The sequence below is a fragment of the Chionomys nivalis genome, chromosome X, assembly GCF_950005125.1.
Source record: "Chionomys nivalis chromosome X, mChiNiv1.1, whole genome shotgun sequence".
NCBI lineage: Eukaryota > Metazoa > Chordata > Mammalia > Rodentia > Cricetidae > Chionomys > Chionomys nivalis.
This window is the reverse complement of record NC_080112.1, coordinates 95313925-95335382: the sequence shown is the minus strand read 5'-3', so window position 1 is coordinate 95335382 and position 21458 is coordinate 95313925. Positions and strand designations below refer to the sequence as shown.

Below are 21458 nucleotides of genomic sequence, written 5' to 3'. Positions count from 1 at the left end.
CAAGCACTAGGCGAAGCCAGGGGAACCCCACTAAGAGGGGGAAGAAGGACAATAGGAACCAGGGGGCTTAAGGACACCACGAGAACAAGACCCACAGAATCAACTAAGCAAGGCTCATAGGGGCTCACAGACACTGAAGTGACAAACACAGACCCTGTATGGGTCCAAGCTAAGTCCACTGCATATATGCTGTGTTTGTTTAGCTTAGTGTTCTTGTGGGGCAACTAACAGTGGGAGTGAGGGTATCTCTGACTCCTCTGCCTACTCTTGGGGGCCCTTTTCCTCCTACTGGGTCCTACTGGGTCACCTCATCCAGCCTTGATATGGGAGGTTATGCCTAGTCTTATTGTAACTTGTTATTATGTGTTCAGTTGCTATCCCTGGGAGGCCTGCTGGTTTTCTTTTCAGGGAGGTGATGTGCAAGTGAGAGGGGCTGGGAGGAGTGGAGGTAGGGGAAACTGCTTTTGGGATGCAAAGTATGTAAAAAAAAAAAGATAATTAGGAAGGGAATAAAGCTTGCGTGCGTGCACACATGCACACACACACACCAATGGAAGGTGAATCAAAAGTTAATTAAAATGACATACTAGACAAAATTAATTCCATAAATGAATAAAATAATAGATATAGATCCTATCTTATCAAAATAACCTAATACATTAAAATAAGCAAACCAAAAACCTCAATCAAAAAGCCATGAGAAAGCCAGGCGGTGGTGGCGCACACCTTTAATCCCAGCACTGGGGAGGCAGAGGCAGGCGGATCTCTGTGAGTTCAAGGCCAGCCTGGTCTAGAAGAGCTAGTTCCAGGACAGGAACCAAAAAAAGCTACGGAGAAACCCTGTCGGGGGGGGGGGGGGGGAGCCATGAGAAGCTATACCCATAAAGTCTCAATAACATGGTTGCCTAAATAAGACCTGTATGATACAATCACAGGCTGACACGCTAACATTTGCAACACTAAAAACAGACTGGACAGGTTTTGTATCTAAACATGCACACAAACATACACACATCAATTAATGCATGTTTGTATATAAATGTGTAACACTAAATGGACTGAGCGGCTTTTGTATATAAACAAACACACAGGGAGATCTGATCTCGGCACCAGGAGAGACAGCAGTGCGGTGAGTTTGTGACTGGACAGGGAACTCTGAAGTTCCTCATCCCCCTCCCTATACTCCCTGGGCTCCCTGCCGGGGCTCTACCCCCCCATACTGCCTCTCTCTTCTTGTCCCACCCAGCTTGCATCCAGAACCCTTCTTCCCTTCTGTCCCCTTTCCTCTTTGGGCACATAACACCATCCAGCTCAGTCTGTCTGGCGCTGGGGGCAAATCCTCAGGGCAAGTAGGCAGGCGAGACCTCCTTTGTCTCACTGGCCCGCCTGCACCAACCAAGGTAGGCGCTTTGTTTACGAACTACCCAACCTGCATGGAGATCTGATCTCGGCACCAGGAGAGACAGCAGTGCGGTGAGTTTGTGACCAGCGGCAGCGGAAGCAGCCCTGGAAAGGGAACTCTGAAGTTCCTCATCCCCCTCCCTATACTCCCTGGGCTCCCTGCAGGGGCTCTATACCCCCCATACTGCCTCTCTCTTCTTGTCCCACCCAGCTTGCATCCAGAACCCTTCTTCCTTCTGCCCCCTTTCCTCTTTGGGCACATAACACCATCCAGCTCAGTCTGTCTGGCGCTGGGGGCAAATCTTCAAGGCAAGTAGGCAGGCGAGACTTCCTTTGTTTCACTGGCCTGTCTGCAACAAGCAAGGAGAGACATCACTAGAACAACAGGAGAGCTAGCACTGCAGAGAGCCATCACTGGGAAGGTACATCAGTAGGCAAGGAGACCTGATCCGGTAAAAGAACATCCAGAGGGGAGCATTCGGAGAAAGAGATGGGCAGGCGCCAATGCAAGAATTCACCTAACAATCTGAAAAACTATATGAAACCACCAGAACCCAGCGACCTCCCAACAGGTGGACATGAACACCTTAATCATGAAGAAGTAGATAAAATTGACTTTATGAAAGTGATTGACACCCTTAAACAACATGTAAAAAATGCCCTTATAGAAATGGATGAGAAGTATAACAGAAAGTTTGAAGAATTGAGTAAATCAGTGAATGATACCCTAGGAAACCAAGGAAAAACAATCAAACAGATAATGGAAACAGTTCAAGACTTAAAAACTGAAATGGAGGCAAAGAAGAAAACACAAACAGAAGGCCAGCTGGACAGGGAAAATCTAGGTAAACGAATAGAGACTACAGAAGCAAGCATAACCAACAGAATACAAGAGATAGAAGAAAGAATCTCAGATTCTGAAGATACCATAGAGAAAATAAACACGCTGATCAAAGAAAACAGCAAGGCCAACAAATTCTCATCACAAAACATTCAGGAAATATGGGACACAATAAAAAGACCAAACCTAAGAATAATAGGAATAGAAGAAGGAGAAGAAGCGCAGCTCAACGGTCCAGAAAATATATTTAATAAAATTATAGAAGAAAACTTTCCCAACCTAAAGAAAGATATACCTATGAAGGTTCAAGAAGCATACAGAACACCGAATAGGCTGGATCAAAAAAAAAACATCCTCTCGCCATATAATAATCAAAACACAAAGCATACAGAATAAAGAAAGAATACTAAGAGCAGCAAAGGAAAAAGGCCAAGTTACTTATAAAGGTAAACCTATCAGACTTACACCTGACTTCTCTATGGAAACCATGAAAGCCAGAAGGTCCTGGATAGATGTACTGCAGAAACTAAGAGACCATGGATGCAAGCCCAGACTACTATACCCAGCCAAGCTTTCGTTCACTATAAATGGAGAAAACAAAATTTTCCAGGATAAAAACAAATTTAAACAATACGTAGCCACAAATCCAGCCTTACAGAAAGTAATAGAAGGAAAATCACTAACCAAGGAGTCCAACAATGACCACAATATCTCAGACAACTAGAGACCCTTCACCAGCGCAACACAAAGAAGGGGAACACACAAAATTTACAACTTAAAAAATGACCGGAGTTAACAACCACTGGTCATTAATATCACTTAATGTCAATGGACTCAACTCTCCTATAAAAAGGCACAGACTAAGAGATTGGATACGAAAACAGGATCCAACATTCTGCTGTTTACAAGAAACACACCTCAACCACAAAGACAGGCACTTACTCAGAGTAAAGGGTTGGGATAAGGCTTTTCAAGTAAATGGACCTAAGAAACAAGCAGGGGTGGCCATACTAATTTCTAACAAAGTTGACTTCAAACTTAAATCAATCAGGAGAGATGGAGAGGGACATTTTCTACTCATAACAGGAACAATTCATCAGGATGAAGTCTCAATCCTGAATATCTATGCCCCTAATATAAAAGCACCCACGTACGTAAAAGAAACATTGTTAAAACTCAAGGCAGCCATCAAACCGCACACATTAATAGTAGGAGACTTTAATACTCCTCTCTCACCAATGGACAGGTCAAGTAGACAGAAACCTAACAGAGAAATAAGAGAATTAATGGAGGTAATGAATCAAATGGACTTAACAGACATCTATAGAATATTCCACCCAAATAGGAAAGAATATACCTTCTTCTCTGCAGCTCATGGAACCTTCTCAAAAATTGACCACATACTCGGTAACAAAGCAAACATCCACAGTTACAAAAAAATATTAATAACCACCTGTATCTTATCAGATCACCATGGATTAAAGCTAGAATTCAGCAACAATGCTACCCCCAGAAAGCCTACAAACTCATGGAAACTGAATAGTCAACTACTGAACCATACCTGGATTAAGGAAGAAATAAAGAAAGAAATTAAACTCTTCCTTGAAGACAATGAAAATAAAGAAACAACATACTCAAACCTATGGGACACTATGAAAGCAGTTCTGAGAGGAAAGTTCATAGCACTAACTGCCCACTTAAAGAAAACAGAGAAAGCACACATTGGAGACTTAACAGCCCACCTGAAAGCTCTAGAAAAAAAAGAAGCAGACTCACCTAGAAGGGGTAGAAGACTGGAAATAATCAAACTGAGGGCTGAAATCAACAAAATAGAAACACAGAAAACAATTGAAAGAATCAATGAATCAAAAAGCTGGTTCCTGGAGAAAATCAACAAGATTGATAAACCCCTATCCAAACTAATCAAACGGCAGAGAGAGAATTTGCAAATTAATAAGATCAGAAATGAAAAGGGAGACATAACCACAGACACAGAGGAAATTCAGAGAATCATTAGATCTTACTACAAAAGCCTGTATGCCACAAAACTGGAAAATGTAAAAGAAATGGACGCTTTTTTAGATAAATACCATTTACCAAAGTTAAACCAGGACCAGGTAAACAACCTAAATAGACCTGTTAGTCGTGAAGAATTAGAAGCTGTTATCAAAAACCTCCCTTCCAAAAAAAGTCCAGGACCAGATGGTTTCAATGCGGAATTCTACCAGAACTTCCAAGAAGACCTAATACCTATTCTCCTTAATGTATTTCACAATATAGAAACAGAAGAGTCATTGCCAAATTCCTTTTATGAAGCTACAGTAACTCTGATACCAAAACCACACAAAGACCCAACCAAGAAAGAGAATTACAGGCCAGTCTCACTCATGAACATCGACGCAAAAATCCTCAACAAAATTCTGGCAAACCGAATCCAAGAACACATTAGAAAAATTATCCATTATGATCAAGTAGGCTTCATACCAGAGATGCAGGGCTGGTTTAACATACGCAAATCTATCAATGTAATCCATCATATAAATAAACTGAAAGAAAAAAACCATATGATCGTTTCATTAGATGCTGAAAAAGCATTTGACAAAATTCAACATCCCTTTATGATAAAAGTCTTGGAGAGATTAGGGATACAAGGGTCATACCTAAATATAATTAAAGCTATATACAGCAAGCCGACAGCTAATATCAAATTAAATGGAGAGAAACTTAAAGCCATTCCACTAAAATCAGGAACACGCCAAGGCTGTCCACTCTCTCCATACCTCTTCAATATAGTTCTCGAAGTTTTAGCAATAACAATAAGACAACATAAGGGGATAAAGGGGATTCAAATTGGAAAGGAAGAAGTTAAACTTGCATTATTTGCAGATGATATGATAGTGTACATGAGCGACCCCAAAAACTCCTCCAAAGAACTCCTACAGCTGATAAACGCCTTTAGTAATGTGGCAGGATACAAGATCAACTCCAAAAAATCAGTCGCCCTCTTATACACAAAGGATCTGGAAGCAGAGAGAGAAATAAGAGAATCATCACCTTTCACGATAGCCACAAACAGCATAAAATATCTTGGGGTAACTCTAACCAAGGAAGTGAAAGATCTATTTGACAAAAACTTTAAGGCATTGAAGAAAGAAATTGAAGAGGATACCAGAAAATGGAAGGATCTCCCTTGCTCTTGGATTGGGAGAATCAACATAGTAAAAATGGCAATTCTACCAAAGGCAATTTATAGATTCAATGCAATCCCCATTAAAATCCCATCAAAATTCTTCACAGATCTTGAAAGGACAATAATCAACTTTATATGGAGAAACAAAAAACCCAGGATAGCCAAAACAATCTTATACAATAAAGGAACTTCTGGAGGCATTACCATCCCTGACTTCAAACTCTATTACAGAGCTACAGTAATGAAAACAGCGTGGTACTGGCATAAAAACAGAGAAGTCGACCAATGGAATCGTATAGAAGACCCGGATTTTAACCCACAAACCTATGAACAACTGATTTTTGATAAAGGAGCTAAAAGTATACAATGGAAGAAAGAAAGCATCTTCAACAAATGGTGCTGGCACAATTGGATGTCAACCTGTAGAAGAATGAAAATAGACCCATATCTATCACCATGCACAAAACTCAAGTCCAAATGGATCAAAGACCTCAATATCAATCTGAACACACTGAACCTGACAGAAGAGAAAATGGGAAGTACCCTACAACATATGGGCACTGGAGATCGCTTCCTATGTATAACCCCAGCAGCACAGACATTAAGGGCAACATTGAATAAATGGGACCTCCTGAAACTGAGAAGCTTCTGTAAAGCAAAGGACACTGTCATTAAGACAAAAAGGCAGCCTACTGACTGGGAGAAGATCTTCACCAACCCCGCAACAGACAAAGGTCTGATCTCCAAAATATATAAAGAACTCAAGAAACTAGACTTTAAAAGGATAATTAACCCAATTAAAAAATGGGGCACTGAACTAAACAGAGAATTCTCAACAGAAGAAGTTCAAATGGCCAAAAGATACTTAAGGTCATGCTCAACCTCCTTAGCGATTAGAGAAATGCAAATCAAAACAACTTTGAGATATCATCTTACACCTGTCAGAATGGCTAAAATCAAAAACACCAAGGATAGCCTTTGCTGGAGAGGTTGTGGAGAAAGGGGTACCCTCATCCATTGCTGGTGGGACTGCAAACTTGTGCAACCACTTTGGAAATCAGTGTGGCGGTTTCTCAGAAAAATTGGGATCAACCTACCCCTGGACCCAGCAATACCACTCTTGGGAATATACCCAAGAGATGCCCTATCATATGACAAAAGCATTTGTCCAACTATGTTCATAGCAGCATTATTTGTAATAGCCAGAACCTGGAAGCAACCTAGATGCCCTTCAATGGAAGAATGGATGAAGAAAGTGTGGAATATATACACATTAGAGTACTACTCTGCGGTAAAAAACAATGACTTCTCGAATTTTGCATGCAAATGGATGGAAATAGAAAATACGATCCTTAGTGAGGTAACCCAGACCCAAAAAGAAGAACATGGGATGTACTCACTCATAATTGGTTTCTAGCCATGGATAGGGGCCACTGAGTCTATAATTTGTGATCCTAAAGAAGCTAAACAAGAGGGTAAACCCAAGGAAAAAGATATAGATATCCTCCCAGCTATGGGAAATAGACATGACTGATGGGCAAAAAATTGGAATCTTGGGGGTGGGGTGGGATGGGGATGAGGGGTGATGGGGAGAGAAAAGTGTGAAGGAGAGGATGAAGGGAACTGGGGGAATTGGGGTGATTGGGGATAAAGGAAGGTTGGATAGGGGAGCAGGGAAACTCATACCTTAGGTAAGGGAGCCACCTAAGGGGTGGCAAGAGACTTGAACTTGGAATGGCTACCAGATGCCCAGGGCAATGTCCCCAGTTAGTTCATTGGGGCACCTGAGGATAGGGAACCTGAAATGAACCTATCCTATAATCATACTGATGAATATCTTGCATATCGCCATAGAACCTTCATCTAGCGATGGATGGAGATAGAGCCAGAGACCCACACTGGAGCACCGGACTGAGCTCCCAAGGTTATAATGAGGAGCAGAAGGAGAGAGAACATGAACAATGAAGTCAGGACCATGAGGGGTGCACCCAACCACTGAGACAGTGGGGCCGATCTATTGGGAGCTCACCAAGGTCAGCTGGACTGCTACTGAAAAAAAACATGGGATAAAACCGGACTCTCGGAATGTGGCGGACAATGAGAGCTGACGAGAGGCCAAGGAGAATGGCACAGGAACTTTCAACTGGCGATAGATCGAGAGAGAGACAGAGACCCAAATTGGAGCAACGGTCTGAGCTCTTAAGGTCCAAATGAGGAGCAAAAGGAGGGAGAACATGAGCAAGGAAATCAGGACCACGAGGCGTGCACCCACCCACTGTGACAGTGGAACTGATCTATTGGGAGCTCTTCAAGGCCAGCTCGACTGGGACTGAATAAGCATGGGTTGAAACTGGACTCTCTGAACACGGCGGACAATGAAGGCTGATGAGAAGCCAAGGACAATGGCACTAGGTTTCGATCCTAATACATGAACTGGCTTTGTGGGAGCTTAGCCTGTTTTGATGCTCACCTTCCTGGGCCTGGATGGAAGTGGGAGGACCTTGGTCTTCCTGTAGGGCAGGGAATTTGGACTGCTCTTCAGTATCGAGAGGGAGGGGGAATGGACTAGGGGGAGGAGAAGTGGAGTGGGGATAGGGGGAGGGGAGTGGGGGGAGGGGGCAATGTGTGGGAGGAGGGGAGGGAAATGGGAAACGGGGAGCAGTTGGAAATTTTAATTAAAAAAGAATAAAAAAAAAAAAAACAAACACACAAACACATACATACAGTGTCATGAATTTGAGAGGGAATGGGATTTAGTTTTGATCCAGTCATTATCTGGCAGAATGATATATTTTTGCATATTTATAAATTTCCTGTGTCTTAGTGATATTATTTTTCTACTTTTTTCCATTTAAAATAGAAGTAGTGAGTGGATATCTTTACTTTTTTTCTGTTGGTGACAAAATTTCAGTCTTTCACTGCTATTATACTATTAAGTGTTAACACATAAATATGAGCAAATAATTTCTGAAAAGAATGTGACAGTAAATAAGTGGGAAAGGGGAGACTCCTTGAATAACTTGTGCTCAAACATTTATAGGAAGAAAAGTCAATCTCAATCTAGAGCTCATGGTAAAAATATCAAGTCAAAATGGATTACAGGTCTAAGTATAAAATGTGTAACTATAAAACCACAAGAAGAAAATACCAGAGAAGGTCTTTTACATCAACAGATATTAGGCAGAGTTCTTCTTATACAGATACATCTGCACACACAACTAAGAAACTCAACAAGAAATTCAAATGGCCAAAAGACACTTAAGGTCATGCTCAACCTCCTTAGCGATAAGGGAAATGCAAAAACAACGTTGAGATACCATCTTACACCTGTCAGAATGGCTAAAATCAAAAACACCAATGATAGCCTTTGCTGGCGAGGTTGTGGAGAAAGAGGCACACTCATTCATTGCTGGTGGGAATGCAAACTTGTGCAACCACTTTGGAAATCAGTGTGGCGATTTCTCAGGAAATTTGGGATCAACCTACCCCAAGATCCAGTAATACCACTATTGGGAATATACCCAAGAGATGCCACATCAAATGACAAAAGTATCTGTTCAACTATGTTCATAGCAGCATTGTTTGTAATAGCCAAAACCTGGAAACAACCTAGATGCCCTTCAATGGAGGAATGGATGAAGAAAGTGTGGAATATATACATATTAGAGTACTACTCAGCAGTAAAAAACAATGACTTCTCGAATTTTGCGTGCAAATGGATGGAAATAGAAAACACTATCCTGAGTGAGGTATCCCAGACCCAAAAAGAGGAACATGGGATGTACTCACTCATAATTGGTTTCTAGCCATAAATAAAAGACATTAAGCATATAATTTGTGATCCTAGAGAAGTTAAATATGAAAGTGAACCCAAAGAAAATCATATAGTCATCCACATGGAGAGGGGGAAGTAGACAAGATTGCAGGACAAAAACTGGGAACTTGCGGGTGAGGTGGCATGGGGCAAAGGGGAAATGGGATGAGAAACATGAGAAGGGGAGGATGGGAGGAGCTCGGGGGATTGGGATGGTTGGGATATAGGAAGGAAGGATACGGGAGCAGCGAAGTATATATCCTATCTAAGGGAGCCATCTTAGGGTTGGCAAGAGACTTGACTCTTGAGGGGTTCGCAGGTGTCCAGGAATATGTCCCCAGCTGGTACCTTGGGCAACTAAGGAGAGGGAACCTGAAATGACCCTATCCTATACTGATGAATATCTTGCATATCACCTTAGAACCTTCATCTGGCGATGGATCGAGGTAGAGACAGAGTCTCAATTTGGAGCAACGGTCTGAGCTCCTAAGGTCCAAATGAGGAGCAGAAGGAGGGAGAACATGAGCAAAAAATCATGACCACGAGGGATGCACCCACCCACTGTGACAGTGGAACTGATTTATTGGGAGCCCACCAAGGCCAGCTGGTCTGGGACTGAATAAGCATGGGTTGAAACTGGACTCTCTGAGCATGGCGGACAATGAAGGCAGATGAGAAGCCAAGGACAATGGCACTAGGTTTCGATCCTAATACATGAACCGGCTTTGTGGGAGCTTAGCCTGTTTAGACGCTCACCTTCCTGGAAGTAGATAGAAGACCTTCGTCTTCCAGCAGGGCAGAGAATTTGGACTGCTCTTCAGTATCGAGAGGGAGGGGGAATGGTGTGGGGGGAGGAGAAGAGGAGTGGGGGGAGGGGGAGGGAAGAGGGGGAAGGGGGCATTATTTGGGAGGAGGGGAGGGAAATGGGAAACGGGGAGCAGGTGGAAATTTTAATTAAAAAAGAATAAAAATAAAATAAAAAAATAAAAAAAAAAAGAGTTCAAAGCATTTTCTCTGAGGAGCAAGACCTATATAATGAAAGCTAGAAGATGCAGTTGAAACCAAAAATATAAAAAAGAAACAAAGAGCAGGTAAGCACTCATGACCATTTAGAAGACCTAATACTGTTAAGAAAGCCTCACTAGCCAGAGCTCTCTACAGACTCAATTCATTCACTACCAAAGGATCAATGACGTGATTTTGTAGAAATAAAACATTCTACTCTAAAATATACATGGAATCTCAAGGGACCACCAAAATAATGAAGAAAATGTGAAAAAATACCTTAAGTATTACATATTATTACTTCCTGATTTCAAAACTTACTACAAAAATTAAAAGACCATGCTACATTCCAGGTGTGGTGGTGCACACCTTTAATCCCAGCACTCTGGAGATAGAGGCAGGCAGATCTCTATGAACTTGAGGCCAGCTTGGCTACAGAATGAGTTCTAGACAGCCAGGGCTACAAAACAGAAATCAAGTGTCAACAAAACAAAACAACAGCGTGCTACTGGCATAAAGTCAGACATATATATCACCAAGAACCCAGAAATAAATTCTAATCCATATGGTAAATGATCTCTGAAGAAAGCAATAAGATCATTCAGTGCAGAAAGAACAATCTTCAAAAAGAATGATCCTGGGGAACTAAATAGCAACAAGTAACAGGATCCTTATCTTAAGCCATAGGCAAAAATTAACTCAAAATGGATCAAAGACCTAAAGAGCGAAAAATTGATAATAGCTCAGAAGGAAACATAGAGGAAATGCTTTGTAATACTGGATTTGGCAATGACTTCTTAGATATACTAAAAGAGGCATAGACAAAAGAAGAAAAATGAGAAAACACTGTGCGTTAAAGGATAACAGGAAGAATAAAAAGCAGACACAGAACAAGAGAAAATATTTACAAATCATGTATCTGAGAAGTGATTAATACCTAGATACCTGAATGGATATGTCTTTATAGAAGACACATAGCCAAACAGTATAATGAAAAACTATACAGTGGCACTTATTAGGGAAATGCAAATAAAAACTATAATGACATACATCATGCCCTTTAAAATAGCAATTATCCAAAAAGAGAAAACCCCAAAAATAACATGTATTCGTGAGAATTTAGAGAAATTGGAACTTTTATGCATTGCTGGTAGGAATGCAAAATGACAGTCTATATAGAGAACAGTAGGGAGGTTCATCAAAAAATTAAACATAGAATTATTATAAGATCCAGCAATTCCACTTCTGTGTATGTACTCCAAGAACTAAAAGCAGATATCAAACATTTGTACACCAATGTTCACACCAGCATTACTCACAAAAACTACAACATGGAAACAATTGAAGTATCCACTGACGAATGAATTGATTAAACAAAGCAGTATGTATATACAATGGAATATTATGCAGCGTTAAAAAAGAAATGCAATTCTGACACATGCTACTATATGAAACAGCAACAACACATTTATGCTAAGTAAAATAACCCAATCGTGTAAAAGATAAATATTGCATGATTTTATTTACAAGTGGTACACAGGGTACTCAAATCCACAAAAACAAGAATGGAGGTTGCTAGAAAGCAGAAGGTAGGAGGTAGAGGAAGTAGCTTTTAATGTGTATAACTTAAAAAGCTCTAGAGATGGGTAGTGGTTATAGTTACAGAATATGAATTTTAACACCACAGAAGTAAATACTTAAAAATGGTTAAAATAATAAACTTTGTTATATAAATTTTAGCACAATTAAAAACATACTGCTAAGAGAACGAAACGACAAGCTCCAGACTGTGAAAAGTATTTGTAAAGCATACATCTGATGGAGGACTGTGTTAGCATATATAAAGAAATCTCAAAAGTCATTAGGAAGGAAAAGCAATCCAATGACAAAATGGCAAAGATGTGAACAGAAACTTTAGCAAATAGGATATAATGATGGCAAAAAAGCACACAGAGAGATGCTCAGCATCATTAGCCATTAAGAAAAGGCACATTAAAACAACAGGGAGGCATCACTTCACACCTATCAGAACAATCACAATAAATACTGACAATACCAAATGCTGACAAAGATGTAGAGCAAGTCAACTTTCATACACCATTGGTGGGAATGCAAAATGGTACAGCCACTCTGGAAAATGGTTTGGCAGTTTCATATAAAGTTAAATGTGCACTTACCATATGACCCAGTTATCCCACTTCTAGATATTTACCTTAGAGAAATAAAAACTTATGTTCACACAAAAACCTGCACAAGAATGTTAATATCAATATCATTCATAAAGACCATAACCTGGAAAAACCCAAATCCACTTCAATATGTGAATGGATATGGAGTATCCATACAATGAAATGGGACTCCACAAAAATGAATGAGTTATTGATATAAACAACAACTTAGATGAGTCTCAAAAGCATTATGCTGAGTGAAAGAAGCCAGTCTCACAAGATTACACACTGCATGATTCCATTAATATGACAATCTCTAAAAGACAAAGCAAAAGTAATGAAGATACGTGATTGCCAGGAACTTGGGGGGAGCAATGGAGTGAGTCTAAAGGGGGAAGAGTATGAGGAGAGTTTGCCTGAGTGATGGAGCTGCTCCCTCTCTTGATTGTGGTGGTGGATACATGAAATCTACATGATTTACAATCCACAGAATTGTACACCAAAAAGGCCCCATGCAATTTTACTGTAATTTCATTTCAAAATGCTAGTTATGATATAATCATCACCATCATCAACAGTTTTACTGATTAATGATATTCAGAATTATTTGTGCAATGGGATCTAAAATTCAGCTAGGACAATGTAGGTCTGGTACAGTAAAGCTAGAGAAGTAAAAACAAAACTAAATGTAAAATCTTGACAACTTCTACTAACTGCACTTTAATATTTCATATCAGGACAATATGCTCTCTCTAGTTCATTTCCTAGAAACATATATAGTGAATATGTAATTAAATAAGTGCTCAAGTTAGAAGTCTGGAACCCTAGTTTACATTCCTAAATCTAACACTGTAAGAAAACTCTCGACTTGCCTTTTGTGCCTAATTTTATCTTCCTCTTCATTGAGGTCATGTACTTGTCTGCACTTGTCTTTTTGTGGTATGCTGTGAAGGTTTAAAGCAAGGAGTTTCAAAGATAGGAAACAGAACAGAGACACACCCATCCCCCACCCCAATAGTAGGTACTGCTCTGATTTCCATGTATTACCTCACTTAAACTTCCTAACAACTCCACATCACAGTTACTCATTTCACAGAGAATGAGCTAAAGTATAGAAAGGTAATGTGATCAGCATTTCACAGTAAGTGGGGGAGCCAGGTTTTTCCCAGACAGTCTGCTTCCAGAGCCTATGTTCACACTCAGTAAGCCATGATATCTCTCCACAGAAAGCTGTTCATCTGTTCCTTTCTCCCTTACCACTGCCCTGGCAACTGTATAGCTTATCTTTAACACCATTCAATCACTCACATGACCTTAACATATAGACACAGTTCGGATTTCTCTCCTAGGCTTCATTGCTTCATTTCTGCATCAATATCTGCATATACTAATCCCACCACCTTCACAAATTCAGTCTGTTTAAATGAAACACATCACCCTTCTTCAGACTTAATTTTATCTGTTAAGTCACACACCTCTGAAATATCTGCATTATCTCTCCATATTCCTCTCCACTTCATTCTCAGTATCAATTCTTCATGTCATATCACATACAAATCTACCTCTCCAGTTCCACTGTCATCGTCCCAGTCCAGATGCTGATAACTCAGTGACTTTAATGCCATTCTTTTTTTCCTTTTTCTAATTCTTTCTTGGCCACTACATTTATCATTTCCAAATACAGCTTTTATTATCTTACTATATTCAAATGCACTAACTGAACAAACTAACTCCACATGTCTCTGTATTATCAAGCAAATAAAAGCCAAGAATTCTGAGCTACCTTTTCAAGCTGATCTCTTAAAAAATGCCCCCAATTAACAATGCTCACACCAATCACTGCAACTAAAATGCTACTCCCTCTTCGGTCCACTAGATAGGGTTAAGAGTATTTCAATCTTACCTCTTCTGAGGCCTTCTTCAGTCATACCAATACAACTCTGAACTTCTGTGGCACTGAGCCAATATATCTCACATTACTGCTAAAGGGTACACATGTGCATCTCCGTGCCAATTAGTACAAGACTAGGAACCATTTCTTAAACCCTTTCTGTGAACCTTCTACCATGCCTAGTAAACTTAACTGCTATATGAATTCTTTCTGACTAAGATACATACTGTTTATGTATATATTTTGCATTACTTTACAGTCTAGTCTAAAGACCCATCACAATCGCACTTTATTTCCCTTTCATGTGTCTGACATTATTCCCTGCCATACCCTATTTTGCTGGCACACTGAACTTCTCACGGTTCCCCACATATACCAGGTCCTTTCACAGTATGGCTCCTATGCATCCAGTAGCTGTAATGTCCTTTTCCCTTTACAGTCAAAAGAATGCCTGTTGCTCTGTTAAGATAGTACAAATGTCAACTGCTGACTCCCCCAACTAGATTCGCATGCTCCATGTTCTATGCCACCTTGGCGTTTGATTCAACTCTTTATAACACTTTCAATGGTGTCATGCAAGTAACTATACATATACTTGTGTCGCTCATGGGACTCTATATTTTTCAAGAGTAGTAACATCTTGTCTTTCACTAATTCCCCATATCTAATGCCCTGATGTTAAATCTTTCTTTCAGCTAAAGAACATTTCAGAGGCAGTGAGGATCCCATACCTTGGTAATAAAGAGCCTTAAGAAAGGAGTGACGATCAGTTCCCTGAAATAAAGACTTTTCAATTTCCATTTCTCGCCTGGTCAGTTGTTTGCTCTTTGAAAACCTCTGTGGCAGGCAAAGGATGCGCTGGCGCTCTGAGATCCTTTCTTCAATATCTTGAAGCCGTTTCTGTATTGCTTCAGGGGTGGCCCTCAGCTTTGTCCTCTGAAACCAGGAAAATTAGATGCTTTGTATCATAAAGAACAAAAGTAAATCTGAGCCTTCACTTAAGAAAGAAGATGAGAAAGGCCCAGAAATTGGAAGTGTTTATGTAAGTTTTAGTTAAAGGTTAGCCAACAACTTCTCTTTAGCCGTTGTTTCTACCTTAAAAACAAAAGATTCAGACTAGCACATGGTTTCATGAAAACTAAGAGCATAAAGGTTCTCAAACACAAAAAAGCAAGCACATGCTGGGGAGTTCAGCTGTGCCCACTTGCAAATGATCACCCCAGCAGAACTGGATGGTGGTTTCCACAGCCCAGCATAGAGGCACAGAGTTGGGCATGAGATTGTTCTCTAGAGAGAGGCTTGTGGCTGTAAGAAAGCCCTCATTGGTGCTAGGTAAGACTTCCCAGGCACAGCTCATTGCAAGAGTGCCCACACTCCTGGAAATAGCCCTTGTCCTAGCTTTAAGGCTCCTGTAGGGAAGGAATTTTATCAACACAGGCGCACACATACATAAATGAAAATAAATACATCCTTTTAAGAAAACAGCTTTTTCACCTTTTCACCTGAAACATGGCTTTTCCAGATCAGTATTTCTGTTTCATTGAGCCCTAGTTCCCTGAGAGAAGCAGTTTCCTGGTCTTTTTCATGTAGTGTCTGGAACTGGGATAAAGTCATTGTCCCAGCTACTTCCTTCCCAAAGGGCTTGTACATGGTACCCGGGGCAAAGCTCTCTTTCTTAGAGACACATCTGCAAAACACAGAAGAAGAGAATAAGACCATCTTGTGGTTACAATTCACAGTAACCACATTACATATTATGATGAGGCCGCCTATTATTATAGGCCCAGTGAAGCTCATAGGCAAGTCTCTCTTACATTCTTTTGCCAGGGTGAAGCACCATGGCAACAGAATGGAGTTCCATGAATAGTCCCCAAATATCTAAGACTAATAAATGACTAAATTAACGTTTACTGAGTTCCCCCTATGCACTGCGTGCTGTGTTCTGTACTGAGAGATAACAGTAAAAAGAAAACAAAAATGAAGGGGCTAGAGAGATAGGAAAAAAATTAAGAGCTCTTATTGCTCTTGTAGAGGACCTGGGCCAGTTCCCAGCACCCACATGGAAGCTCACAACCACCTCCAACTCTAGTTCTAGAGGACTGAAAACCCTCTGGCCTCTGCAGGCAATGGCACACATGGTTCACGTTAACTCCCCCAACATCCCCCACACACAAACAAAATAAATCTTCTGTTAAAAAAAATATCAAAAGAACAGCCACCTATATAAAGAACAGCATAAGGGAGGCAACTAAATAGGAAATGACCATATAGAATTATATATACCATGTTAGGGGAAATACAGGATGTTATACTAGGACACAGTAAAAGTACTTGGTCCTGGATGAGGAAGATACAGGAATGTCACGGCCGCCTTGTCCAGCAAGGATGACACGCGACACACCGGAGCTCTTCTTGCTAAGCAGTTTATTCAGGACCTTTTTACAATTATCTCTCTCTCTCTCCCTCTATCTCTTTTCCTCTCTGTTTTCCTCTCTCCCAGGGCAAACCTCTCCCAGCCCTTAAGTAGGCATGGGCTACCAATCCTGGATTGCCAGATGGGCACTGCTCATAGGTCCACGCATATGCAAGCAGCTGACAATCATTGTGTGATAAGTCAGGCCTAGTTGACATTAGGAGTTGATTATCACAGAGAACACTCGCTTTCGGGATCGCGGAGGGCAGGAGCCAGCACCATCAGGTGCGACTCCACGCAGCTCTCTACACATAGCCATCAGGTGTGACTCCACACGGCTCTCTACACAGGAAGCTTCCTACAAAAAGGGACAAAAGTAAAATCTGACCTGTATAAAGAGGCCTTCCTAAGAAAGAGGCTGTGTGAGAGTGCAGGGCTCCCACCAGGCTTTAAGACTGATGTATAACCTACAGGTGATGGTCTATTATAACTGCCCTGTTTACAAATCGATACTCACTCTTGAATGGAGACAGAAGTATCAAGTTGATGTTGAAGGAGGCTCTTCAGCTGCCTCTCACCTTCTGTTTCCAACTCCTCCAGGACATGCTCTTCATTCTTCACACAGCTATTTATCCTGGAGCAGATGTGAAACACACACACACACACACACACATATGCACGCACGCATGCGCGCGCACGCACACACACACATACACAGACACGGAAAGTAGAAGAGACATGTAATCCGAAATATATTCTCTTCATCTATATTACCTATCAGTGATCCCTTTGTTTAAAGATATTTTTTCACTATTCCACTACCCTGAGTATTCATTACACAAACATTTACTAAATGCCTATGTACACAACATGTACTGTACTAGTTACTTGTACTGGCTTGTTTTATGTCAAATAACACAAGCCAGAGTCATTTTGGAAGAGGGAGCCTCAAATGAGAGAATGCCCCCACCAAACTGGCCTATAGGCAAAGCCTATGGTGTATGTTCTTGAGTGATAATTGACATGTGAGGGCCACAGAGTGTGTGGTGTCAGCCTTGGATAGGTGGTCTGAGATCTGTCAGCTGGAATGAACCCTTTCCTCCCCAAGGTGCTTTTGCTCATGGCGTTGTGTCACAGCATAGAAAACTTAACTAAGACACTACTTGTGGAAATGAAAGCTATTCCAAGCATAGTTTTGATCAAGGGATTTCTAATATATTTAGGGAGAAGATATAGGTACTCTTGTGCTGTGTACACGTGCCTACAAAGGGAAGGAAGCCGAATGATAGAGAAACATGGCCAAATGAGTAAAGGTCTGTAGAAGAAAGGGATAAATGGGAGCTAAAATGGAAGAGAAGATTTCAGAAAGGTATTCTTAAACTGGTGCTCGAAAGACAGGGTATGACAAAGAAAAGGTGAAATAGGAAGTCAAATATGAAAAGACAAAAACACATACTGTGGCATAATGAAATTTAGGTTTTGAACTATTGAACTAGGGATTCTGGGCCAGACCTGAGCACATGGGTATTAGAAAGCAATTTATCATGCCAATAGGTGTCAAAGAGTAAGCAGTGTTTTAGGCCATATGGACTGGAAGGTAAACTAGAATAACTAGCGAGGAAACTATTGAGGTAAAAGGCAATGAAGTTCCAGACTAGGGCAGTAATAGCAGACATATAAAGGAGGGATAACATGAGAGAAACCTTCTGGGGGATGATGGTAAAAGAAAGTAGAACAAATCAATAAATAATAAATAATAACACTCAAATTCTAAACTCTTGGTACGATACAAATTTCAAACTGTTGCTACAGTTTGACAGAATGTGGGTAGCAATAAAGGAAAAGAGCTCCAGACGAAATAAACACCTAGGACAGGGAAAATCAGTGTCATAAATACCTATACTGAGTTGTCCAACTCTTACGACTCTGAAATGCGGCATGAAGTACACTTCCAAGACACGGAGTCTGAGGGAACAACAAAAATGGCTGGCTACAGGCAGGACAGTCTGAGGTTGAACATACAGACAGGGTTTTTTTTTTTCCCAGACAAGGTTTCTCTGTGTATCTCTGGCTGTCCTGGAACTAACTCTCTTTTTTTTTTTTTTTTTTTTTGTTTTGGTTTTTCAAGACAAGGTTTCTCTGTGGTTTTGGAGCCTGTCCTGGAACTAGCTCTGTAGACCAGGCTGGTCTCGAACTCACAGTGGAACTAGCTCATGTAGACCAGGCTGGCCTCGAACTCAGAGATCCACCTGCCTCTGCTTCCCTGAGTGCTGGGATTAAAGGTGTGCGCCACCACCACCCGGCTCATAGAAAACTCTTAAGCCACCTGTGTCCACAAGACCTGAAGGCATTGGAGAAGAACTTCTGAGGGAAGATCAGAAAATACAAAGAGTGTCTTAATAACTTTCTAGCCCAGACACTCCTTTGGAGAAAAGTGGATCATGGCTGTGAGCCAATCTCAAGCAACTGAAAACTCTTGCTCAAGTATCAAGAAATAACACAAACATGTAATCATAGCATAGATTAGACAAAAACAAACACAAAATGTGTCAAATCCATGAGAAAAATAAATACTACATTTCTTACAAAACATAAATATTATGTTTCTTATGAAATGGACATTGTCTACCGGGTTTATAATAAAACATAGGAAAATCCCTGTAATTATGATTCCTATAATGACCTGGACCTATATTTAAAAATTCTAGAATAACTTACTTTGGCACTAACGCTTAAAAAAAACTCTTTAAGCCTTTCTATCTTTATTACGTTGAATCCCAAACAGTTATTGCTAAATTTAATTTTTAAAAATGAATAAGCATATCAACACATATGAATCTATAGAAAAATGCTGTTTTAAAAAAAGCCTGCTACAGAAAAAGAAAGACAGTATGTTCCCATTTATATAAGGCTAAATAAAACCAGATGAAACTAGGAATATTTTGTTCAGGGATTAAACTCGTATGTGGTAAATATATCAAGAAACAAAACAAAAAAAGGCAAGGGAGTGTCTGGCAGTGGTGGCGCACACCTTTAATCCCAGCACTCGGGAGGCAGAGGCAGACGGATCTCTGTGAGTTCGAGGCCAGCCTGGTCTACAAGAGCTAGTACCAGGACAGGCTCCAAAGCTACAGAGAAACTCTGTCTCAAAAAACCAAAACAAGGCAAGGGAGTAATTGGTGCAAAATCCTAGCTAGAAGGGGGAAACAATCAGGGGAGAAGCAGGGAGACTGTTTTAAGATCTACGTTAGATCCATTATTTTTCAAGTAGGAGGTATGTCATCAAAAAATAGTTAAAATGTGATTTTAACTTACGAAGGGAAATCAATAACTTAAAAGAAAAATTCAGGAAACTAAGAAAGCAGAAAGTATTCCTAAAGGGGTTAGTTCTGCCATACCGTCCCAGAGTGAAGACTCTCCTGCAGAGTGAATCGTCTAAAACTACAGTGGACTCTGAAGGGATTCCTGTCCTGTCAGGAACTGTAAAGCTCTGGGTCTCAAGGAAGACCCTTTCAGGTTCAAAGGGCCATTTCCTGCAGAACCGGTAGGGGAAACTGCCCTGCAGCAATACTTTCCTTCTCCCAAAACACGCCGGTTTTGAGCTGAATTTGGAGAAACAAACTACCACTCTCTAACTTTAGATCCGAAAACAAAGGCCCTGTGTGGCCGGCCCACTATGTCTTTAAAATCCAGACAATGTAAGCGCCCACCCTGAGACCCTCCGGAGGGTGAGACCTAGGAAGGACGGGCCAGGAAGGAGCTGACTCGCAAGTCTCCAGAGCCAGGAAAGTGCTAGCTAGGGCAGCTCCAGAGGCCTCGACCCAGAGGGAAGCATTCCTACAAATCCGCCCGGCCTGGGCCCTTCCAGAGCTTCACCCAACAGACTGGTGCGGCCGGCCTTCCCTCCTCCCTCTCCTTTGTCTTCTCGCTAGAAAGAACCCGCCCCTCGAGAGCCTGACACATCCCAAACGAAAAGAAAAGGCCATTTTCAAAAAATAAAAGATAAAAAGTTGCCGCCTGCAACTCGGACGTGCCCTTACCTCTTCATGTTTCCGCAGGCCCCTATCACTAACTTGGGCGAACAGGCCCCAGACCTCAACTCCCAGAAATCTATGCGGCAGACTCGAAGGTGATGGAGGTGGAGCGAGTGACTCTGGGAATTGTAGTAGAACAGAACTATGTGGTGATGGAAAGAGAAAGCAGGTATTGGATGCACCTGTATAGTGTAAATTAAGAATTTCTAGTACAGGTTAAAGATAACACCCAAAATATACACTTCATGAACCTGGGATTCACCTTTGGCTTCTTGACTCTTCGAGTATCAATAAATCCTAGAATTTCTCTAGTTACCTTCGAATTTGTTCTTTTTTTTTTTTTTTAGAGATACAGAACTTATTTTATTTTATTTTTTCTTTATTATTATTATTATTACAAATTTTCACCTCCTCCCATTTCTCTCCCCCTCTCCCATTCCCCTCCCCCTCCCTCTCCAGCCCAAAGAGCAGTCAGGGTTCCCTGCCCTGTGGGAAGTCCAAGGACCTCCCCCCTCCATCCAGGTCTAGGAAGGTGAGCATCCAAACAGGCTAGGCTCCCACAAAGCCAGTACATGGAATAGAATCAAAACCCAGTGCCATTGCCCTTGGCTTCTCAGTCAGCACTCATTGTCAGCCACGTTCAGAGAGTGCGGTTTGATCACAGGCTCCATCAGTCCCAATCCAGCCCATTAGATCCGCTC

General features: G+C 41.1%; 1 protein-coding gene across 6 annotated transcripts in view; it reads right to left on the bottom strand.

The window, feature by feature from the left end:
* The window catches only part of Rbm41 (RNA binding motif protein 41), a 59693-nt gene extending 38884 nt beyond the window's left edge, over window positions 1–20809 (bottom strand). For 5 of the 6 annotated variants that reach the window (XR_009056461.1, XR_009056462.1, XR_009056464.1 and 2 more), the window contains exons 1-5: window positions 20764–20809; window positions 17241–17357; window positions 15805–15997; window positions 15042–15246; window positions 13292–13363 (exon numbers count right to left, since the gene is read on the bottom strand). Coding sequence is in view for 1 of the 6 variants with exons in the window: in XM_057759286.1 (XP_057615269.1) it covers window positions 13292–13363; window positions 15042–15246; window positions 15805–15997; window positions 17241–17357; window positions 20764–20771 (595 nt within the window). In the remaining 5 variants the exon portion in view is untranslated. The remainder of the gene's footprint in view (window positions 1–13291; window positions 13364–15041; window positions 15247–15804; window positions 15998–17240; window positions 17358–20763) is intronic. The other variant, XR_009056463.1, reaches the window with a different exon arrangement.
* Window positions 20810–21458: the final 649 nt, after the last annotated feature.